Source organism: Thalassophryne amazonica, chromosome 4 (assembly GCF_902500255.1).
Source record: "Thalassophryne amazonica chromosome 4, fThaAma1.1, whole genome shotgun sequence".
NCBI classification, from domain to species: domain Eukaryota; kingdom Metazoa; phylum Chordata; class Actinopteri; order Batrachoidiformes; family Batrachoididae; genus Thalassophryne; species Thalassophryne amazonica.
In genome coordinates, this window is record NC_047106.1 from 38,674,924 (window position 1) to 38,696,430 (window position 21,507).

Genomic DNA, 21,507 nt, shown 5'->3' on the forward strand with positions numbered 1-21,507 from the left:
TTTCTGTCTGTCCACGATAAACTCCCAAACTATAATATGTAGCCCTAAAAACTATATATATATATATATATATATATATATATATATATATATATATATATATATATATATATATATATATATATATATATATATATATATATATATATATATATATATATATATATATATATATATTCTGAATCCTCATGACATGGGGAAAAAACTGGTATTTTTTTAAAAAAAGCTGAACTGAAAATTATCCCCAAAATAGCCGGCTGTGGGTATGACCAGGCAGATTCAAATTTCCAGCCCTGTATATGTGCTGGCCATCTCTGTTTATTTAATCCCTTTCTTCAGCTACTTTACGTATGTTACTGTTAAGCACCTGACTGTCCTGTACAACCCAGTTTGCCTTCCTGTTTAATACATTAATTTTATGTTTGTAAAATTGGAATGTAAAAACAGTGAAATACACCACTACCTCAGTTTTGATTCTGGACAAACTTTAGCCCATTAACTATTATATTTATAAGACATCAGCATTATAAAAACAAATGTTGGGCAATTGTTTTGAGTAAAATGATTGGCATTTGGCTTATGTCTAAAACAGGTTAACCCGGGCAGCGCCAGGTACCCCAGCTAGTTAAAAATATAATGCAATGCTAAAATACCCTAAGCTGTATGAGCATTGTGTTCTTTATAATTTACAGTTGTTTAATTAATTATTAAGATTCTGTTGTCTTAGGTACAATTTGTACATTTTCAATAAAATTCAAGCAATCAATCAAAAACAATATTTATGTTGGGGGAGGTGATGGTCTAGTGGTTAAGGTGTTGGGCTTGAGATAAGATCCTTGGTTCAAAGCCCAATGTTTTAATGGTGTTGGCAGGAGGCCTTGCATGTGCGCATATATGAGCTTTTGACAAGAGCGGAAGTTGTGCAAGTCAAAGAATATTTGTAGATCACCCTCTCTGCATTTGCAGGTAATAATGAGACCAATTTAATTCCATAGAAAGTTACCTCTGAGTTAGCGGAAGTTAGCATGCACACTGTCAGTGTGTCTTGTAAAGCAGTTCAGAGGTGTTATTAGGTTCCAAAAACAGCATTTTCAGTTTTAGAAGTGTTTATTTGTTGCTAGCTTTTACATAATATATGAGAAAGGGGTTATTTCTAGCCAAAAACAAAGCAAAGTTAGCAGCTAGCGACACTAGGATGTGATGGTTAGGTCTTTGTGTTCAGATTCTGAATTCTTATGGATCTTGGAGCTAAAATTGATTTCATCGTTGTCCAGTCATAACATAGTTGTGTAAGTTTTTACGTAATTATTGTATGGCCTTGCCTTACAATATAAAGCGCCTTGGGGCAACTGTTTGTTGTGATTTGGCGCTATATAAATAAAATTGATTGATTGATTGATTGATGTCACCACGCTAACATCCGCAAGATCATACCATAAAGTTAGGTACAGAATGGGACTTTTTAGCCGCTTAAAATACCTCTTAAAATAGTTCAAGGTTAGCAATCTTTGAACTTGTCCAAGGTCTGTGTCCCAAAAATGTTCCCTGTCAATTTGAAGACTGGCAGTCATAGGACTGGACTTATGCTGATGGCCTCGGGTAAAAATGTGTACATTACATATGGTTTTGGAGTATGAGGAGTTAAAAATGTTGATAGCATGAAAAACCTTTCTACAGTAACAAATGAGAACATTTGTTTCCTTAATAATGTCACACCTTCCTGATATTTTACCTGACTGGATACGGTCAGGTCTGGGAGTACGTCACCGCTTCTATCACACTATGGAACCAGCTTGAGTTCTGGATAGCAACAATCCAGGAAAAGGTTCAAACAATATTCAGCTGCAACTTGGCTCAAGCTGTCAAAAGCTCAGACTTGCCTTTAATTGGATTGAATTGATTCAGTGTGAACTCCAGGCACTGAACAAGCACTCTATTTTCTGCTTTTGTGCTCACATCACAAATTACTTTACTTGTACCTTTCTTCTGGCGTTGCAGTAGTAAGATCCCAGACTTGTTGGGTTATATGTGAGAAAATAAGTGATTGTACTGTAGAAATAATATTTTTCAGTTAAAATATTTTTCTTATATTTTTTTTAATCTAAATAAAAATTTATTATGCATCCGGATTAACTAAGCAATTTTTAAAACTCCAAATTCATAACTATGACGATGAAAACTACTACATTAGAACAAAAAACTTTAATCTGTCAGATTAATTTGAGCCATTTTAATATGTAGGATATACCAGAGGTTACCATCTTTCCATCAGATCTAAATTATCATTGGGAAAAATAAAAATTAGAGTTCTGCATTCCCACTGCATATTTTTTCTTTCTTTAGCTGTTAGCTAAAAGTACAATGCAGGTGCCCTGTGAAGTCCTCAGCCAACGACATCACTGTCATCCTCGTCCTCATCCTCATCATCATCTGCAGCCAAAGACGATGGAACCAAATCTGGCAAGTACTTAAAGTTAAAACGGTAAGAGAACACAAACTAAATGGAAATCTAACAAAAGAGTCAGCCAATAAACAAAAACAGATCAGCCAAACAAACAAAATCAAGAAAAGCTCATATTGGTTCCACAATGCTTGACCGCATCCTCACATTAAGAACAACAAGGTCGCATGGAGCTGCTGCAACAGCCTCAACATTAACAATACAGCAATCTACAGCACCACCACCACAATCAACACCACCGCGACCCCACCTACTGTACTGTACATGGGAGCCTCTAAATCCTACCCCTATATCTTGACCCCCTCGGAGCCGTACACGTTGTACCCCTCCCTATAAGTGGCTAGATTCTGGGTGCTGGGGGAGGGGCTGGGGCAGTGGGGGGGGCTAAGGTCCACCTTCATGCGCTTGGCTTCGGCCCGTGACTTGTAGCAGAACTCGACCAGAGCTACCAGCATGGCCAGGCCCAGGCCACCCACGAGGATATAGAAGACCCCAGCCACATTTGACAGGCTCAGAGCCTGAGATGACTTGTCCTAGAGACACGGGAAGAGTGGGATGGGTCAGGATGTGAAGGTAGATTTGGAGCATGGAGAGGATGGTGGGATAAGAGGGAAAATTGAAGATACAAAAGGATGCAAGAGAAAGAGAAGAAGGAGAGGGGTTGCGTGAGGGTAGAAAATAGGAAAGGAGGTAAAAGTGTGGGGGGGGGGGGGGACAAAAGATAGGCATGGTTATATGGCGTAACTTTAACAGTCAACTTTACAATGTACATTGCAGTTTATCATGAAACGTGTAATTTAGCACACAATTCAAAACATTCGTAAAATGTTTTAAACATGTCACAGGGCCGACTTTCAACTCAGCATTGATGCCATTTTACTTGACCTTTAATCACAATCTATGGCTCCAAATTGATCATTAAGTACTTTTTATTCTTATATTTATGTTTAACTGTGGGATTTCAATCACAGTAGAAAAACAAAAAGATGACTGTAAAGTGTATGTGCTGAAATCTAAATGATCAACACAGAAATTAAAAAGCAACAGCCAGTAATTACTAATTGTACTGTATACAGGAAAGATGACATTCATGAAACTAAAGCAGTAAGGATAGCACCTGATGCATGGGCTCTGGGCTACCAAAAATGTCCTAATACAGTGGTTCCCAAACTGTTGGACAGTTCTTTCCAGGTGGGACGCAACATGATTTCAGGGATATGCAAACCAATGTGAAGTTCAATAAATGTTTTAAAATACTACTATTACTACTACTACTACCACCCCAATTCCAATGAAGTTGGGACATTGTGTAAAATGTAACTAAAAACAGAATACAATGATTTGCAAATCCTTCAACCTAAATTCAATTGAATACACCACAAAGACAAGATATTTGGAGTACTTCGAAGATCTCCTCAATCCCATCATCACATCTTCCGAAGAGGAAGCAGAGACTGGGGATTTAGAGGCGGACTCATCCATTACCCAGGCCGAAGTCACCGAGGTGGTTAGAAAGCTCCTCGGTGGCAAGGCTCCTGGGGTGGATGAAGTTCGTCCTGAGTACCTTAAGTCTCTGGATGTTGTGGGACTGTCTTGGCTGACACGCCTCTGCAACATCGCATGGCGATCAGGGACAGTGCCTCTGGATTGGCAGACCGGGGTGGTGGTCCCTCTGTTTAAGAAGGGGGACCAGAGGGTGTGTTCCAACTATAGGGGGATCACACTCCTCAGCCTCCCCGGTAAGGTCTATTCCAGAGTACTGGAGAGGAGAATTCGACCGATGGTCGAACCTCGGATTCAGGAGTAGCAGTGCGGTTTTTGACCTTCAGCGTGCACTGGGGCAGTCTGCAGCCGAGTGTGAAGCATCCGGGATGAAAATCAGCACCTCCAAATACGAGGCCATGGTTCTCGACCGGAAAAAGTTGCTTTGCCCTCTTCAGGTCGGTGGAGTGTCCGGGCACGTCCCATTGGGAGGATGCCCCGGGGAAGACCCAGGACACGCTGGAGGGACTACATCTCTTGGCTGGCTTGGGAACATTTTGGGGTTCCCCCGGAGGAGCTGGGGGAGGTGTGTGTGGATCGGGAGGTCTGGACGGCTTTGCCTGAGCTGCTGCCCCTGCGACCCGACTCCGGATAAAGCGGAAGAAAATGGATGGATGGATGGATGGACAAGATATTTAATGTTCAAACTGATAAACTTTATTGTTTTTGTGCAAATATTTGCTCATTTTGAAATGGATGCCTGCAACATGTTTCAAAAAAGCTGGGACAGTGGTATGTTTACCACTGTGTTACATCACCTTTCCTTCTAACAACAGTCAATAAGCGTTTGGGAACTGAGGACTCTAATTGTTGAACCTTTAAGGTGGAATTCTTTCCCATTCTTGCTTGATGTATGACGTCAGTTGTTCAACAGTCCGGGGTCTCCGTTGTCGTATTTTGCGCTCCATAATTCGCCACACATTTTCAATGGGCGACTGGTCTGGAGTGCAGGCACGCCAGTCTAGTATCTGCACTCTTTTACTACGAAGCCACACTGTTGTAAAACGTGCAGAATGTGGCTTTGCATTGTCTTGCTGAGCAGGGACATCCCTGAAAAAGACGTTGCTTGGATGGCAGCATGTGTTGCTCCAACACCTGGATGTACCTTTGAGCACTGATGGTGTAAGATGCCCATGCCATGGGCACTAACACACCAGATGCTGGCTTTTGAACTTAGCGATAGTAACAATCTGGATGGTCTTTTTCCTCTTTTGTCCAGACGACATGACATCCATGATTTCCAAAGACCATTTGAAATGTGGACTCATCAGACCACAGCACACTTTTTCACTTTGCGTCTGTCCATTTCAAATGCGCTCGGGCCCAGAGAAGGCCGTGGCGTTTCTGGATGTTGTTGATGTATGGCTTTCTCTTTGTATGGTAGAGTTTTAACTTGCACTTGTAGATGTAGTGACAAACTGTTTTAACTGACAATGGTTTTCTGAAGTGTTCCTGAGCCCACGAGGTAAGATCCTTTACACAATGATGTCAGTTTTTAATGCAGTGCCCCCTGAGGGATCAAAGGTCACAGGCATTCAATGTTGGTTTTCGGCCTTGCCGCTAACGTGTGGAGAGTTCTCCAGATTCTCTGAATCTTCTGATTATATTATGGACTGTAGATGATGGAATCCCTAAATTCCTTGCAAAGTTGAGAAACACTGTTGTTAAACTGTCGACTATTTTTTCATGCAGCTGTTCACAAAGTGGTGATCCTCACCCCGTCTTTGCTTGTGAATGCCTGAGACTTTTGGGGATGCTCGTTTTATACCCAATCATGAGTGTCCTCAGTTCCCAAAAGCTTATTGAGGGTTGATTGAAGGAAAGGTGATGTAACACAGTGGTAAACATACCACTGTCCCAGCTTTTTTGAAATGCGTTGCAAGCATACATTTCAAAATGAGCAAATATTTGCACAAAAACAATAAAGTTTATCAGTTTGAACATTAAATAGCTTGTCTTTGTGGTGTATTCAATTGAATATAGGTTGAAGAGGATTTGCAAATCATTGTATTCTGTTTTTTTTTTTATCTTACACAACGTCCCAACTTCAGTGGAATTTGGGTTGTAATAATAATTCTAATAATAATGATGGTGAGTTGAAGGGCACTCTGAGAGTGCATACCTCCATAAATGTCCAATCTTCCTCTATTCACGTATCTCTTTTGGCATTTTCTTTTCTTTGATCTGGATCTATCATCCTTGAGTCTGACCTTTGAACCTGATTTCTGAACAGAGACTGTGATTGATGAACAGTAATGCAGATTTTTTATCCTATCCACTTATGTTTCATCATTAACTTTGATCCTGATCACTAAACTTAAATTTTCATTTCAGAAAACATAGTCTCCTTCATAGTTGTTCTTTTTTCATACGTTCATACTATGGCTGATCAGCCATACATTTCTCATTCACTCCTCAAGTATTTTCTCACTTTCCAATATGCTGCTAAATAATCTGGTTGAAAGCTCTACTGTCCTGAAACATTTACATGCCTCCATTTGTTTGTCATCTAGACAAATTGCCTTTCCACCCCTTGAACTGTTCATAGCCATCCTCACTTGATTCTTACTAATCCACACTATCATCCAACCTTTTCTCCTTCTTTTACTCTTCATTTATCAGCTCCTCATAGTACTCCCTCCACCGTTTTAGCACACTCTCCTTTCTTGTTAGCACATTTCCATCTCCATCCTTTGACACTCTAACCTGCTGCACATACTTCCCAGCTCAGCATCTCTGGCCACATACAAGTCCTTCCTTCAACTGACAGATCTTTTCCTTCCCCTTCATTAGCACTCTCTCCACACCTTATGCCACATCACATTTCCTTGTACTGTCAATTGTCTTAGACCGACTATTCCAGTCCTTTCTCTCAACTATACTACACCCGTCCTCCTTATACAGTAATTTCCTGTACTTCCTCATTCCACCATCATTCTCATTGTCATCTTTCATCTGATCAGTTGTTGCACCAACAATCCCCCTGTCTGTCTTCCTCACCACTTCTGCAGGAGCATCCTAATTGTTCAGCATCACATCCATGAAGACCCTGTCTCAACCTATCCCTGAAATTTACAAAACAGGTCCCCTCAACATCATCCATCTGTTCTTTGTTTCATGCCTTGCATCTTCAAAGTCATACTACAGACCATAATCTGATGTTGTCCAGCTACAGCATGCTCTCCCCTGCCACCACTTTACAGTTTCAGTGTTTTTCAGGTTGTATCTCCTGCATAGAACATCGGACGGTATGCACCTACCTCCACTCTTATATGTCACCCAGTACTCATCATTCTTCTGAAAACATACATATTCACCACAGCCACTGGCATTCTTTTTTTGAAAATCTTATCTAAAGTACTCATCAACACTTCATCATCTCTGTTCCGTTCACCAGCATGCCTATTAAAATCCACTCCAAACATCACTCTTGGTACACTGGGTACACTGTCCAGGAATTTATATTCCACCAATTCAACGTATTCCAGAAATCCTCCTTCTCCTGTATCTCACACTCTACTTGCGGGGTATAAGTGCTGATAATATTTATCATCACCTCTTCAATTTCCAGATTCACCCTTTCCACTCTGCCAGGATTACCTTCACTCCATTTCTCTGCAGAGCCACACCACAGCAACAACAACAACAACAATATAATAATAATAATATTAATAATAATAATAATAATAATAATAATAATAATAGAAACCAGCAAACAATGTACATTGCAAGGGTATATTTTTTGCCCAAAAACATGTAACTTGTATTTTTTTTTTCCAACAGTCACTTGTAAACAGCTGTGGTTATTTTTTATAGATTATTTACATTTGACTAAGACAATTGATTGGAGAAGATGGAGTGGTCCTCGGGAGTTTATTGGTTTCCAAAAGTGGGGGGGTCAACAGAAAAATGTTTGGGAACCACTGGGCTAATTTATGAGCGTAACAAAAGCATGAAAGTGACAGTTGTCTGAAGACAATCACAATAAACATTATCTTATTATGCTAAGCGTAATGGGGATGGGATTGCCACAGATTGCTACAGAAACTCAATAAGAGTTGGAGTTTAATTACAACATATTCAAGTTATTTGTGGTCCACTAAATGATCGGAACAATGTCGCAGGAAATAACTGGACACTTCAGTCTGAAATGGAGCAGAGGTGAATTGAGAATGTATAAATGGCTAATAGTTGCAGTAATCTGGAGCATATTCAGGATGAGTTTCAGGCTATAGCGTTCTGTGGGCCGCAGCAGCGTGAGACTAACCTTACTTCCAGAGTCCTTGGGTCCACACTCTCCCTTGTCATACCACCATTTGTTTTTCAGTTTGTCTAAGACGCCTGCTTCGCTCAGTTTCAAAACTGCAAGGTTTACCGGGGTTCTTCACGTGTAAAAATAACATAAATAACATCATAGGTCATGTTATTTTATGTTATTATGGTATTTCACATTTGCATTGTACAGCTCAGTCACACAGAAAGTTCCTTTAGGTTAAGTGACCTAGTATGGATCCCACTGAGTACATGTGTGTATGCTCGTTAATGAGGGGCTGGGGGGAGCGAGGAGCTACGGCGAGCTACAGACATATGAGTGGGACCCCCCTTTGTCACTTCAGGTAATACACCCATGGTGCCCCAGCTTGTACTGAACCACAGGCAATTACTAGTAAGCCAGTGTTATTGGCATCAGGCTGCTGTGCAATGACTGGAAGAAATGAGACAAATTTGGATGTACTGATGATGTGAGAAACTCGTATACTGTACATTTAGAGGGCAGAGGAAGCTCCTGTCTTCTTATGTAAATTCAAATCCTCTCTTTTTTTTAAGTAACGTCCGATTTTTGTTTTTCTGAAACCGATTGGCATGTGTCAAAAACCTGAGGATATTGATTAATATTTTGTAAAATTCAGTAATACTGAATGGGAATCTGAAAATATGGAATGAATGAAAATCTGAGAATGAATGAAACTCAAGAATAATGAATTAAAATCAGAGAATTCTGTTGGATACCTGAGAATATGGAATAAAATTTTGACCATCTATTGCCAACTTTTGCCAACTGTAGGGTTGCCTTAAGCTCATGTGTCTGACCCATCTGTAATTTCATAATGATATTTTTGCAAATAAGTAACTCAATAAATCAAGAATGATCAAGAATTTTACGTATATTATTGAATACATTGGTACAATAAAGAAAGTAGTTTAGGAACAATACATGTAATATCATTAAATGAATAAGGATCTTTATATTTATCTTTATATATTTTTATAGATTTATAGATTTATCTTTACATCTATCTTTATATTTATATTTACATTTTTCCAATTTTTCAAATTGTTTCTTACTTCTACTTTTGATACTCTGTGTGCTTCTTACCCTGTGTGCTGCCATACTATGCTGCTGGAACCTCAATTTCCCTGAGGGAGTCTTTCCAAGGGATTAATAAAGTTGTCTAATCTAATCTAATCTAATAAAAATAATTAGATTTTATGGGTTGTCACAAACCATATTTATTTTGTTTAGTTTTTAATTCTAAGTACTTTATTATAATTTCTTAGAACTGTGAAAATCTGGAATTATTTTGCAGCATCTTTTGTTTATGGAATTTTTTTTCTTATGCTTAATTTTTTGTGAATGCCATATTAAGTAAAACAAAAACAATGTAAAAAAATATAGAGGTAGGCTGAAAATATGTGTTAATAGAAAGTAATATTTTTAATACCTTATGGACCCAAATATAAGACTACCTTGATTATAAGACAACCCACATTTTTCAGAAGCATTTCCAAGAAAAATAATATTGTCTTCTATTGGAGCCAATAAAGTGCAAATATTAGTAAATTAAACTGTTATTTGTGTAGATTTCAAGTTAAAATAAAATCCAGTAGAATGTATAGATTTGAACCAAATTTCAGTTGCAAATTCATTCAGCTTCTATCAATTATTCATCCTCCCTTCTGCCTCAAGTTAGAGTGAGTCTAAAATAATCTGAGGGATACCATACAAGGTTTTTTTTTCACCTTTTATTACATGTTTTAAAACCTGTTTCACTTGCTGTGCAGCTGAGGAACAGTTTTTAATTTGGTGCGGTTTGGTTTGTATGATCTCTTTCTGTCTCTTCTTCCCAGAGCTGCCACTAGGGGGCGAATATTCCTGACGAAACAGTAATTGCGCTTTCTTTTCCTTAAAATCTTCATAAATGAACCTCACTTTCTGCCTGTTTCAGAGGAACCATGCAAGACCAGATTTAAGTCAAAAAGCTTGAGATTTGAGTTGTAATTGATGTTTACTGCCAATTAATTTTGGTCACCATCAGTAGTGCAGATGATGTGATTTTTCATTGTGTTTTTGTTTTCTTGTAGTATTTTTTTGTGTGTGCACCTTTATTGCCAGGCACACACAACCACAGCAGATGCACATCCGTGCCTATTTTTCAGGCAACTTTCTTCCGTCTGATTGCTGGGGCAGATGTGTGTGTTACACTTTTGGGACAGGGACCGTCCCAGCGGCGGAGAGGTCCCCGCCCCCTAGTGGTGGTGGTGGGCAGACAGAGAGGGCTAACCTTGGAATCCCCTCCCCCGCTGCCACATTCTCCTTTGTCATACCACCACTTGTTTTTCAATTTGTCCAACAGGCCTTGCTCGTTGAGCTTTAGCACGGCCAGGTTGACCGCATTTCTTTAGGTAAAAAGGAGGGACAGATAAGATAGTTTGGTCAGAGCAGAGGATGGAGGGACAGATGCACAAGATGGACCACAGCCAGATGGAGGAAGGGGAGTGAGGGCCGGGAAATCAGAAGGGATGAGGATACAAAGTGGATTAAGTGTGGAAGGATGTACCCCAAACAAGACTGTCTCTCGAGCTCATCTTGTTGCCTACAACAGAGATTTGTACAAATTTTCAACCTTGTAAAAATATTCTGTTATTTTTGACATTTCATTTCTTGCACTCAGCTGCACCGTCAGAAGATGCATGGGCTAGATTTGTGTCTGCGGCCTGCTGATGGCACTCTTGTCCCCTTCTGCTGCGCTCGTGTCTTCTCACCAGTCTGTATGTGAGTGCGCGGGAGGGTGATTCTGGCTCCGGTTTCCTCTAGCTTACATCCCTGAAGCGACTGACCTCCAAACAAGATTCAGGGACAACAGGCTAAATATGAGGCATTCATGCTCTCTCTCCTACTAAGCTCTTTATATCTGACTTGTTAAAAGAGAAAATCTTAGTTTATGTCAGCAACAAATGCTGCAGTAAATTCTCTTAAAGAAATATTCTCCACAATACAAATAGCATATGTTTCATTTTTCATTTTTCCAAAGCTAACTATAATGCTTGAGATTGTTTTGATTTACCCTCGCAAAAATCAGCTTGATTAGATTGTCATTTGTGGGAAGCTCTCAATTCAATTTTAATTCAATTTTTCAATTTCTTTTCCTTTATATAGCGCCAAATCACAAACGAGTTGCCTCAAGGCGCTTCATACAGGTAAGGTCTAACCTTACCAACCCCCAGAGCAACAGTGGTAAGGAAAAACTCCCTCTGAGGAAGAAACCTCAAGCAGACCAGACTCAAAGGGGTGACCCTCTGCTTGGGCCATGCTACAAACAAATTACAGAAACAATTCACAGAACAATTCATGGACGCATATGCAAGAATTGCTGTTGGTGCACTGGACAGGAGGGTCGCCAACACAAACAGAACTCCCATCTCTGGGAATCAGGCATCAGAAAGACAAAAAATACTGTATAATTTGCCAGCATTAATCAACAAGAAAAACAGAAGAAGTACTAAGGTGATCGCTGGCCGCTAGCCCTAAGCTTCACTAAAAGACCCAGAATTTAGGTGAAGTTGAGGCCGCGGCCTGCTCCAATTACTAATAACATGAATTAAAAGAGTAAAAAGCGTAAAACAAAACTGTACCAGTATGCTGGGCATATGAAAGGGAAAATAAGTGCGTCTTAAGTCTGGACTTGAAAATCTCCACAGAATCTGATTGTTTTATTGATGCAGGGAGACCATTCCACAGAACAGGGGCACGATAAGAGAAAGCTCTGTGACCCGCAGACTTCTTATTCACCTTAGGGACACAAAGTAGTCCTGCACCCTGAGAACGTAAAGCCCGGGCCGGTACGTAAGGTTTAATTAGGTCAGCTAGGTAGGGAGGTGCCAGTCCATGAATAATTTTGGGACAGGAAGCCAGTGAAGAGATGCCAAAATAGGTGTAATGTGGTCAAACTTTCTGCTGCGTGTCAAAAGTCTGGCTGCAGCCCTAATGCTAGGCATCAAATGCTGGTGAGTCTGCAAACAGCAGGATGCTCTGTTTTTTGCAGCGTCCCTGTTTTCTCATCTGTCTTCCTACTTAGATTTTTCAGCCATAAAACCGCATCTTGTTGGACACCATGTCGTTCGGCAGCCAACTGTATAACCGCAGATGCTGGAATTTTGCCCTGACATTTGAACACATCATCCAGGAGATGAAGTGGACCACGATTTCAGATGCAGTTGCATTCAAGAATAAAGAATTTGGAAAGAGAAGTGACAATATGATCGATGACATATGTTGGTGATGCTTTGGTTTTTGTGCGAGTTGATTTTCATTTGGCACAAACACAAAGAGAAACAAATGAGCTAAAACATTTTAGATGTCACCTGCTGCCACTCGTGTCCCCGCTGAACACCCCGACATGTTGCCTGTGTTCATCACAAAATCACAATATTGCAGATCGGCTGTGAGAGCTGAATGATTTTATCAATTTGTTCCTTCAATTCTTTATAAATTCTTTTGTGCCCGGTGTGTATTCTGCTTTGTGTTTTGCCTTTTTCACACTGTCATTCTTTTCCTGTGCTGGTAACTTCTGCTGAATGCACTTTTGTTTGTGAGCGGAAGTAATCTGCTGGGTTAACCTCAGACAATATACCTGTCAATTTACGCTCCTATCCTCACCTATGTTTATGAACTTTGTAATGGCCGAAAGAACACGGTTGCATATACAAGTGGCAGAAATGAGGTTCTCCTGCCAGATATCTGTGCTTAAACTCAGGGATGGGGTGAGAAGGTAAATATCTGGGAGGGACTCAGATTAGAGTCATTGCTCCTTTGCATTTAAAAGAACCAGCTGAGGTGGTTCAGGCATGTGATGAAGATGCCCCCTGGACGTCTCTCCAGGGAGACCTTCCAGGCTCTACCAACTGGGAGAAGTCCCCGGGGAAGACCTAGGGCATGCTGGAGGGTTTGCTTCAGCTACATGGCTAGGGATTGCCTCAGGATGCTCTGGAAGAGTTAAAGGACTTGCCCGAGGATAAGAAGTGTGGGTGGAGCTACTTGGTCTGCTGGCACCGTGACCTGGACCTGCATAAGCAGCAGAAAATGAATGGATAAGTGTGTCATTTATAGTGTGACATTTAGAGATGAACGTAAACAGAAGGTTGTCTTGGAGTGAAGAGGTAGTACAGTCTCCTCACTCAACAACTACACGATCCACGATCCAAGAAAGGCACCTGAGCCTCCACTGGTTCCAGAGGAGAGTGATATGAAGAAAAATTGGCAAAGGTTAGGAGTCAGTGCATACATCCACCAAAGCGCCACAGCTGTAGTTTATCTGGACTTAAAGGTTGAGATCAACTGTTTTCCGCTTTCGTCATTGTCAGCAACTAAAACACGGTATGCTTTATTCCCATTTGGCCATTGGATGATATGTGAGATTTCCATCAATTTATTTGCAGAGGAATTTTTTACTTTCCCATTCCTAATAGGGCAGCGCAGTCTTGTTTGAGCCCTGCGTGATATCGTGGGATTTGACCACGTATGGGGACAGCCGCTCCTGTTGCGCAATATACAACCCCTGGCAAAAATTATGGAATCACCGGCCTCGGAGGATGTTCAGTCAGTTGTTTAATTTTGTAGAAAAAAAGCAAATCACAGACATGACACAAAACTAAAGTCATTTCAAATGGCAACTTTCTGGCTTTAAGAAACACTATAAGAAATCAGGAAAAAAAATTGTGGCAGTCAGTAACGGTTACTTTTTTAGACCAAGCAGAGGGAAAAAAATATGGAATCACTCAATTCTGAGGAAAAAATTATGGAATCATGAAAAACAAAAGAACGCTCCAACACATCACTAGTATTTTGTTGCACCACCTCTGGCTTTTATAACAGCTTGCAGTCTCTGAGGCATGGACTTAATGAGTGACAAACAGTACTCTTCATCAATCTGGCTCCAATTTTCTCTGATTGCTGTTGCCAGATCAGCTTTGCAGGTTGGAGGCTTGTCATGGACCATTTTCTTCAACTTTCACCAAAGATTTTCAATTGGATTAAGATCCGGACTATTTGCAGGCCATGACATTGACCCTATGTGTCTTTTTTGCAAGGAATGTTTTCACAGTTTTTGCTCTATGGCAAGATGCATTATCATCTTGAAAAATGATTTCATCATCCCCAAACATCCTTTCAATTGATGGGATAAGAAAAGTGTTCAAAATATCAACGTAAACTTGTGCATTTTTTGATGATGTAATGACAGCCATCTCCCCAGTGCCTTTACCTGACATGCAGCCCCATATCATCAATGACTGTGGAAATTTACATGTTCACTTCAGGCAGTCATCTTTATAAATCTCATTGGAACGTCACCAAACAAAAGTTCCAGCTTCATCACCTTGCCCAATGCAGATTCGAGATTCATCACTGAATATGACTTTCATCCAGTCATCCACAGTCCACGATTGCTTTTCCTTAGCCCATTGTAACCTTGTTTTTTTTGTTTAGGTGTTAATGATGGCTTTCGTTTAGCTTTTCTGTATGTAAATCCCATTTCCTTTAGGTGGTTTCTTACAGTTCGGTCACAGACGTTGACTCCAGTTTCCTCCCATTCGTTCCTCATTTGTTTTGTTGTGCATTTTCGATTTTTGAGACATATTGCTTTAAGTTTTCTGTCTTGACGCTTTGATGTCTTCCTTGGTCTACCAGTATGTTTGCCTTTAACAACCTTCCCATGTTGTTTGTATTTGGTCCAGAATTTAGACACAGCTGACTGCGAACAACCAACATCTTTTGCAACATTGCATGATGATTTACCCTCGTTTAAGAGGGTAAATCCTTTGATAATCCTCTCCTTTGTTTCAATTGACATCTCTCGTGTTGGAGCCATGATTCATGTCAGGCCACTTGGTGCAACAGCTCTCCAAGGTGTGATCACTCCTTTTTAGATGCATACTAATGAGCAGATCTGATTTGATGCAGGTGTTAGTTTTGGGGATGAAAATTTACAGGGTGATTCCATAATTTATTCCTCAGAATTGAATAAGTCCATATTTTTTTTCCCTCTGCTTGGTCTAAAAAAGTAACCGTTACTGACTGCCACAATTTTTTTTCCTGATTTCTTATAGTGTTTCTTAAAGCCAGAAAGTTGCCATTTGAAATGACTTTAGTTTTGTGTGATGTCTGTGATCTGCTTTTTTTCTACAAAATTAAACAACTGAATGAACATCCTCCGAGGCCGGTGATTCCATAATTATTGCCAGGGGTAGTATATACAGCATAACTTCACACGGGAAAATGGTACACTGTTTTGTTTTCGACTGCAATCACTGAAGCAGTTGTGAAAAGTGCAGTTTTTCTTCAGTTCCCAGTGGAGAAGGGAAGACGAGGCAAATGTGAGAGGTCGTGTCGGTAAGTGTTAGCCTACACAGCTAACCAGAGTAGCTGTGTTCTCTTGTCAGTACAACCACCTCGACATGTTTGAGCTCTGGGTCATAAACAAACTACAACACGTCCACTTTCCACTGCGTCAACACTTTTTCTTTGCATTTTCACTTTGTTTGCGTGGTATTTGCCCAAAAACTCAGAGAAAGTGCCTGGAGGTAGAGAAATTATGTCATACACATCATTTTTTCAATTTCAATTTATTTTCATTTATATAGCGCCAAATCACAACAGAGTTGCCTCAAGGTGCTTCACACAGGTAAGGTCTAACCTTACCAACCCCCAGAGCAACAGTGGTAAGGAAAACCTCCCTCTGAGGAAGAAACCTCAAGCAGACCAGACTCGAAGGGGTGACCCTCTACTTGGGCCATGCTACAAACATAAATTACAGAACAATTCACAGAACAATTCACGGACGAATATACAAGAAATGCTATTGTGCACAGGACAGGAGGGTCGCCAACACAAACACAACTCCCATCTCTGGAAGGAGCTGCACCTTAAACAGAGAAAAAAAACAGAATCAGGCATCAGAAAGACAAAAAATACTGTATAATTTGCCAGCATTAAACAACAAGAAAAACAAAAAAATACTAAGGTGATTGCCGGCCACTAGCCCTAAACTTCAATAAAAGACCCAGAATTTAGTTAAAGTTGAGGCCGCGGCCCGCTCCAATTACTAATAATATGAATTAAAAGAGTAAAAAGCGTAAAACAAAACTGTACCAGTATGCTAGCCATATGAAAGGGAAAATAAGTGCGTCTTAAGTCTGGACTTGAAAATCTCCACAGAATCTGATTGTTTTATTGATGCAGGGAGATCATTCCACAGAGCAGGGGCACGATAAGAGAAAGCTCTGTGACCCGCAGACTTCTTATTCACCTTAGGGACACAAAGTAGTCCTGCACCCTGAGAAGGTAAAGCCCGGGCCGGTACGTAATGTTTAATTAGGTCAGCTAGGTAGGGAGGTGCCAGTCCATGAATAATTTTATAGGTTAGTAGCAGAACCTTAAAATCTGATCTCACTGGGACAGGAAGCCAGTGAAGGGATGCCAAAATGGGTGTAATGTGGTTGTACTTTCTGTTTCATGTCAAAAGTCTGACTGCAGCATTTTGAACCAACTGGAGACCCCTAATGCTAGACTGCGGTAAACCAGAAAATAGAACATTGCAGTAGTCCAATCTAGAAGAGATAAATGCATGGATCAGGGTCTCAGGATCAGCCATAGACAGGATAGGATGAATCTTCACTATATTTCGCAGGTGGAAGAAAGCAGTCCTAGTAATATTTCTAATGTGGAGGCCAAAGGACAACGAAGGATCAAAAATGACCCCAAGGTTCCTCACTTTGTCAGTGTGATGTATGACACACGAGCCAAGGATGAGTGTTAACTGGTCAAATTGATGCCGATGTCTCACTGGACCAAGAACCATTATTTCAGTCTTATCAGAGTTTAAAAGTAGGACGTTTCTAGACATCCAACTTCTCACTGCTGCAAGGCAATCTTCTAAGGATTTTATGTGAACGAGATTACCAGCAGATATCGGCATGTATAACTGAGTATCATCTGCAGAGCAGTGAAAGGTAATCCCAAAATGCCTCAATATGTGCCCAAGGGGTGCTTATATAAAGGCAGAAAAGCAGGGGGCCTAAGACAGATCCCTGTGGAACCCCAAATTTCATGTCACTAAGGTTAGAGGTAGTGTTACTGTACAAAACACAGTGAGAACGACTGGTCAAGTATGATGTCAGCCATGCAAGGGCACTCCTAGTAATCCCAAAATGATTTTCCAGCCTATCAAGTAGAATATGATGATCCACTGTATCAAATGCAGCACTGAGACCTAACAGCAACAGAACCGTAGTGTTGTCTGAATCCATTGTAAGCAGAAGATCATTCACCACTTTAGTGAGAGCCATCCCTGTGGAATGATATTTTCTAAAAGCAGACTGCAGTGGCTCAAAGAGATGCCGTGACACCACTTTTTCCAGAATATTAGAGAAAAATGATAGATTTGATATCGGCCGATAGTTTTTAGTTTTAGATAGTCATATTTTACCCCTTTAGCGCCCACCCTCAAACAAGACTGCACTGCCCAATTGTATGCTTACATTTTATGATAACTTAGAACATGTATTCCTGATGATATTATTACATTTCTATAGGGATGAGAGAAGAAGAAGAAGGAGAGAGAGAGAGAGAGAGAGAGAGAGAGAGAGAGAGAGAGAGAGAGAGAGAGAGAGAGAGAGAGAGAGACCGGATGAGAGCCTGACTCCCCCTGCTTCCTTACCCTGGCAAAACTGGTACCAATTTACAACTCAATGGACTGAGACAAACAGATGAAGTGTATCAAGTCCACATATTGCATATTGGCATCTCAGTATGAAGAAGGATATTACAAACAAATCTGGCCATAATGCTTCAGATTAATGTGCCGACAAATACAAAGTACGAGGTCTGTTAGAAAAGTATCCGTCCTTATTATTTAAAAAAAAGAAAAGGATTTGAATCACGTGTGATTGCGTCAGACAAGCTTGAACCTTCGTGCGCATGCGTGAGTTTTTTCATGCCTGTCGGTTGCGTCATTCGCCTGTGAGCAGGCTTGGAGTGAGGTGTGGTCCACCCCTCTCGTCTATTTTTTATTGCGAATAAATGTCTGAACGATTTGGAGCTTTGCTGCATCAATTTTTTTCCAGAAACTGTGAGAGACCTCCAGGTGGACACCGTTTGAAAAATTAATATGGCTTTCAGGGACGATTTTATGGGGATTAAACAGATTACGGCGTGTTACTGCCCCTTTAAGGACGGTCCACAACTGCTGAGAGCGCGGCGCGCTCCCAGCCCCCATCGACAGGCTGACACTCCGCTGGAACAACCAGATCATTTCCAACGTGAAAGCTTTGTTGATCCGGGACCTCGTCTGACTTTCACAAAAAGGCAGAAGATGTGGACATCAGCACTTTATCGGCACATTCCACACATTACAGGAGTTTTTTTCATGGAAAAAGAAGCGGAGGGACGCGCCACCGTGCCGCTCATGGCGCGGCACAAAACCACCTCGGTGTTGGTCTCACAGGACGGCTTAAAGGTGGATTTCAGACGGCTGTCGGTTGCTTTTCAGTCGTGTGATTATCTGATTGTGATTGTGCATGAGCTGGACCTGCCCCAAATGTCCTGGAAGGCTTCATCACGGCGTTGCTTTGCGCTGAGCGGCTGCACCAGGACGCGCGGTGGAGCAGCTTCTCTGTCCATGACAAAAACTCCTGTAACAGTGAAATGTGCCATTCATTTTTAAACTGGACGCTGTCTTGATCCAGTATGTTATCTGACTAGCACAGGAATTGTGAAAAGACGTGGACATCAGCACTTTTCCGGCACATTCCACCCTTACAGGAGTTTTTTTCATGGAAAGTAAAGCGGAGGGACGCGCCACAGAGCCGTTCATTACGCGGGACAAAACCACCTCGGTATTGGTCTCTCAGGACAGCTTTCAGGTGGATTTCAGATGGATTCCAGTTGCTTTCCAGTCGTGTGAATATCCGATTGTGATTGTGCATGAGCTGGACATGCCAGAACATGTCCCGTGAGGCTTCATCACGGCGTTGCTTTGCGCCGAGCGGCTGCACCGCGACGCGCGGAACTCCTCCGCACGTCTGTCTTAATGTGCCGGAAAAGTGCTGATGTCCACGTCTTTTCACAATTCCTGTGCTAGTCAGATGACATACCGGATCAAGACAGCATCCAGTTTAAAAATGAATGGCACATTTCACTGTTACAGGAGTTTTTGTCATGGAAAGAGAAGCTGCTCCACCGCGCGCCGCGGTGCAGCCGCTCGGCGCAAAGCAACGCCGTGATGAAGCCTTCCAGGACATGTTGGGGCAGGTCCAGCTCATGCACAATCACAATCGGATAATCACATGACTGAAAAGCAACCGACAGCCATCTGAAATCCACCTTTAAGCCGTCCTGTGAGACCAAAACCGAGATGGCTTTGTGCCGCACCATGAGCGGCACAGTGGCGCGTCCCTCCGCTTCTTTTTCCATGAAAAAAACTCCTGTAATGGTGGAATGTGCCGATAAAGTGCTAATGTCCACATCTTCTGCCTTTTTGTGAAAGTCAGACGAGGTCCCGGATCAACAAAGCCTTCACGTTGGAAATGATCTGGTTGTTCCAGTGGGGTGTCAGCCTGTCGATGGGGGCTGGTAGCGTGCCGCGCTCTCAGCAGTTGTGGGCCGTCCTTAAAGCGGCAGTAACACCCCGTAATCTGTTAAATCCCCATAAAATCGTCCCAGAAAAACATATTAATTTTTCGAACGGTGTCCACCTGGAGGTGTCTCACAGTTTCTGGAAAAGAATTGATGCAGCAAAGCTCCAAATTGTTCAGACATTTATTCGCAATAAAAAATAGAGGAGAGGGGTGGACCACACCTCACTCCAAGCCTGCTCACAGGCGAATGACGCAACCGACAGGCATGAAAAAACTCACGCATGCGCATGAAGGTTCAAGCTTGTCTGACGCAATCACACGTGATTCAAATCCATAGGGTTTTTAAAAAAAATAATAAGGTCAGATACTTTTCTAACAGACCTCGTATATCACTCATGGTAATTTGATGCTATTCTGAGTGTATGTTGGGTTTTTGTAATGTCTGCGACAGCTGCCTTGTTCACTTTCATACATTCATTCCTGAAGCATTTTTTTTTAAAACATTAGTAAAGCACACAGAGAACATTGCTTACATACCGTTTTGCACATGCATCCCAAAAATGGCACCATTTGTACACCATATCCAAACTTTGCAAATAGCATTTGTGAAAATTTGTCGTAGGCATGTGTAACTTGTCACTGATACATTCTGTGGACATGTTAAATATTTTTACCAAAAAAGAGAACTATTTACCGAGCCTATACTGCAAAATAGGTACCCAAGCGCTGTTTTATTTTCTAATATTAAGAGGTTTTTATTTAACCGTGCTTCAGTTCTCTGTTCAATGAAAGTCGAGATAATTAGAGAGAGACAGTGTTCTCTGGGGTAATCTAATCCACAGATTGTGAATTCATCTCATAAAAATTAGTCGAGGATGAAAACAGTTCAAATATATTCTGCAATCATCATGATAATAACAGTAACATGTCAGTAATCATATCATAAATAAATGTGCTTCAGAAATGCATTCATAGGATTAATTCTCACGATTATCATTGCCTGTAATTAGCACCAAGAGAAAAGGCAGACCCGTACGACGTGCACACTACCAGCCACGTGTACAGTAGGTCATAGGATGGTTTCCGCTGAGTGAGAGAAGCCAGAGACAATCGTGGATAGTCCCCGGAATCTGTCGTAGGGGCTAAAAAGAGGCGCTATCCACCCACTGTCTGTCACTTTTCCCTCGTAAACGGAATCCCTTCGCGTCAGCAGTAGCAGAGAAACGGGGGTTTGAGGGCGCTGTTTTTACCATACACAGGGGAAAGTTATAGGACAGGATGTGAGGAGTGATGCTTGTGTTCAGCTGCTCGTTTGGCAAATTCTGAACGCTGACAGATACAGATGGAGAAAAAGAAGAGAGAGAGAGCGGTCCGAGTTTGGGTGATTTTTCTTCAGCAGACACTTGTCACATTTTGATGCTGTGATTACTTAAATAATGAATCGTTCAGTGTTAGCATGCTTCTGTGAAGCGGATTCAAGCCCAAACTACCAAGCGAGATAAGTGTCAGGTGATGAAAAAACAAACAAACAAAAGCAGTAGTTTTCCATGAAAATAAATCTTTAGGACTTAGTCTCACTTTCTCATGCTTTT

At 41.2% G+C, this 21,507-nt stretch overlaps 1 protein-coding gene across 5 annotated transcripts in view; it reads right to left on the bottom strand.

The window, feature by feature from the left end:
- Positions 1–21,507, bottom strand: part of gria4a (glutamate receptor, ionotropic, AMPA 4a) — a 451,011-nt gene that overhangs the window by 14,421 nt on the left and 415,083 nt on the right. The window contains exons 16-18 of one of the 5 annotated variants that reach the window (XM_034167739.1): positions 10,567–10,681; positions 8,271–8,385; positions 2,859–2,994 (exon numbers count right to left, since the gene is read on the bottom strand). In XM_034167739.1, the coding sequence (XP_034023630.1) occupies positions 8,308–8,385; positions 10,567–10,681 (193 nt within the window). In that variant the 3' untranslated portion in view covers positions 2,859–2,994; positions 8,271–8,307. Of the gene's footprint in view, positions 1–2,746; positions 2,995–8,270; positions 8,386–10,566; positions 10,682–21,507 lie in introns of those variants that run through there. The other 4 variants (XM_034167735.1, XM_034167734.1, XM_034167737.1 and 1 more) reach the window with 4 other exon arrangements.